At 45.3% G+C, this 2,755-nt stretch overlaps 1 protein-coding gene across 1 annotated transcript in view; it reads left to right on the forward strand.

Moving 5' to 3' along the window:
* Abcb4 (ATP binding cassette subfamily B member 4) overlaps nucleotides 1–2,755 on the forward strand; it is a 56,272-nt gene that overhangs the window by 46,786 nt on the left and 6,731 nt on the right. Inside the window, exons 24-25 of the mRNA XM_005358315.3 lie at nucleotides 1,088–1,244; nucleotides 1,794–1,991. Coding sequence (XP_005358372.1) covers nucleotides 1,088–1,244; nucleotides 1,794–1,991 — 355 coding nt within the window. The remainder of the gene's footprint in view (nucleotides 1–1,087; nucleotides 1,245–1,793; nucleotides 1,992–2,755) is intronic.

The raw sequence follows: 2,755 nt of genomic DNA on the forward strand, positions 1-2,755 counted from the left end.
GTGTGTGTGTGTGTGTGTGTGTGTGTGTGTGTGTGTGTGTGTATGAGAGAGAGAGAAGGAGGGCGAGAGGAGAGAAAGAGGAGAAACAGAGGAGGTGAAGATGTATCATGTATTTGGCTCAGCACATGTGTGAAGGTCAGAAGATAGTCTTTGGAAGTCTGTCCCCTTTTGCAGGCTTGTGTGGAATTCGAGTTTTTTCCCACTGAGCCATGCCCTAGGTCCTTATACTTGCTTCTCTAAACCCTGGGATGCATTTGTAGGTTATCTATTTGAAACCTTTCCTCTTTTGACGTTGGCACTCACTGACAGTTTCTTCCTAGTGTTAGTTTTCTGCAACCCTCAAGTTGTAGTAGGCTGTGCCTACACTTGCGTCTGTTTGGGGGACTTGTTTTTATCCTTTCTGACTCTGTTAGTAGCCTACTGTTCATTTACAAGCCTTTGTTCTGTCTCCAGGCATTTATAAATACCCTAAAATGTCTTTCATTGTTGGCATCTCCTTTAGCTCCTTTGTGACCAGAAAAGATATGAGATCTTAATTCTTTCTAATGTAGACTGGTATATTTTAGAGTGAGCTCTGCAAACTCCTTAGAATGTATACTCTATTAGATGAAATAGTCTGTAAATGTATGTCTAAAAACTTGTTTGCTTTGGTGACTCTTGTCACCCGTGATGCAGGATTGTCCAAACCTCAAACTGGAAGGCAGTAGTCTCGTCATCCAGTCTGCCACTCTTTGAGCCCCTTGGTCCTGGGGGTTTCAGTCTTCTTCAGTCTTAAAAAGGGCATAGCTGGCAACTAAAATGAGTTGAGATGACAGATAAGATTCACTCCAGGAAAGTGAAAACCTCTGGAAGGTCACATTAGCTCAGAGCCAGAGCCCTGCTGCCGGAAGGCGAACAGACAAAACAGCCTGAGACAGTGGGTCTTGCCTCCCTTCTAGACTTTGTCGTTGCTACTGGAATCTCACAAAAATGTGTGTGGGCTTTGGGAAACGACAGTTGAAGGACAGACACGCAAATATTCATTAAAAGTTTGTCTTTGGCCTTTGAATGCCACGGAGCTAATTCTGACACCTCCCCTTCCATCCAGGGTGTTTTCAGCAATTGTGTTTGGCGCAGTGGCCCTAGGACACGCCAGCTCCTTTGCTCCAGACTATGCAAAAGCCAAGCTATCTGCTGCACACTTATTCAGCCTGTTTGAAAGACAGCCTCTGATTGACAGCTACAGTGGAGAAGGGCTGTGGCCTGTAAGTTCCTCTGGCCAGATGGCAGAGCTTTGTCCTAAGGCTTTCTTTCTGCTAGATCACAAGGACGTCATCTGCATCGGTGGGATATTTATGCCGCTAGTATCTCATCAACTTTTTGGCACTTTAAAATTTTAACACAAACTTTACAAAAGAAAAATGAAGATAAATAAATGCACATTAATAAGAAAAATGAAGATATCAGAAACAAAATATTGTTGACAAGAGCTTAGTCTGTTCTCCAGGAAGGTCTACGCATCTATTTTAGTCAGGGTGCTGTAGTTTGCAATTTTGCTTTAGACACTGTTGCTGCTTTCTGAAGCTCTTGGCTCAGTGTTTACTTTACATGAATCAGAAGCTGTGCTTTGGTAGCCTGACTTTTAGTAACTCTCGCTCTAACTCATCTTGTTTCTATCATAACAATCTTGCTCTCGGCATAAACCATGCCGGCACTGCACCCAACAGGCATTTCATGTTTCACTGGTATTGTTTGTGGTAAAATTTTCTTGATTGCGAGATCAGTTTAATACAAAATATTGTAAAAACTTTTAGGATAAGTTTGAAGGAAGTGTGACGTTTAATGAAGTCGTATTCAACTATCCCACCCGACCCGACATCCCAGTGCTTCAGGGGCTGAGCCTGGAGGTGAAGAAGGGCCAGACACTGGCCCTGGTGGGCAGCAGCGGCTGCGGGAAGAGCACGGTGGTCCAGCTGCTCGAGCGGTTCTACGACCCCAGGGCCGGAACAGTGGTGAGCACACTTTCTTAGCAAACCCATTGCAGGTTGTATTTTACGTGATCAGACTAAGAGATGAGTGAAGGCCCAAAATTCTGTCTGGCGTACTGACCACGGCCTGTAAACTCTCAACGGGCACCTGTCTGAAACAAATAGACCGGGCACTTGAGGAAGGATATCAGAGATGTAAGCGTTGCACTAAAGCTGGTACAGGATGGATTTCTGGCCTCGGGGGACTTTGTCTCAGTCCAGTCTTCTTAAGCAAAACTAAGCTGCCTTCTGAAGGCAGGAAGGAGACCGCATCCTCCACACACAGCAACCAAAACAGGAACAAGACTACTTCCCGACAGCTTTGCTCTCTGTGTGCGTGATCTCTGCTTTGCCTCCCACTGAATTCCTGTCCTGTGTTGTGAGAAAGGAGAAGTGAAGCTGCAGGCTGGCAACCCTCAGAGAGAGCAGAAGAAAGCTAATGTCGCTCAACGCAGACTCTCAGGACAGGGGTGTGCCGGCTCTTCTTGCCCCGCTGCCATCTGCTTGGCCTCATTTCTCTAACCTTGAACTCTAGGCTCTCTGACATTGACCCTTAAACTCCAGCTCATTCACATTTGGCTTTTATCATAAATTTATGGCATTTGCTCTCTTCGCTGAGTGAAAAGTCTGTCTCTAACTGACATAGTCAGCAAATGTAGATGTTAGCAGTGGACGATGGCTCGCTAGGTAAAGTTGTCTCTAAATGATATAGTGTAGACGTTAGCAGTGGACCATGACTCACTAGGTAA

Source organism: Microtus ochrogaster, chromosome 26 (assembly GCF_000317375.1).
Source record: "Microtus ochrogaster isolate Prairie Vole_2 chromosome 26, MicOch1.0, whole genome shotgun sequence".
Taxonomy (NCBI): domain Eukaryota; kingdom Metazoa; phylum Chordata; class Mammalia; order Rodentia; family Cricetidae; genus Microtus; species Microtus ochrogaster.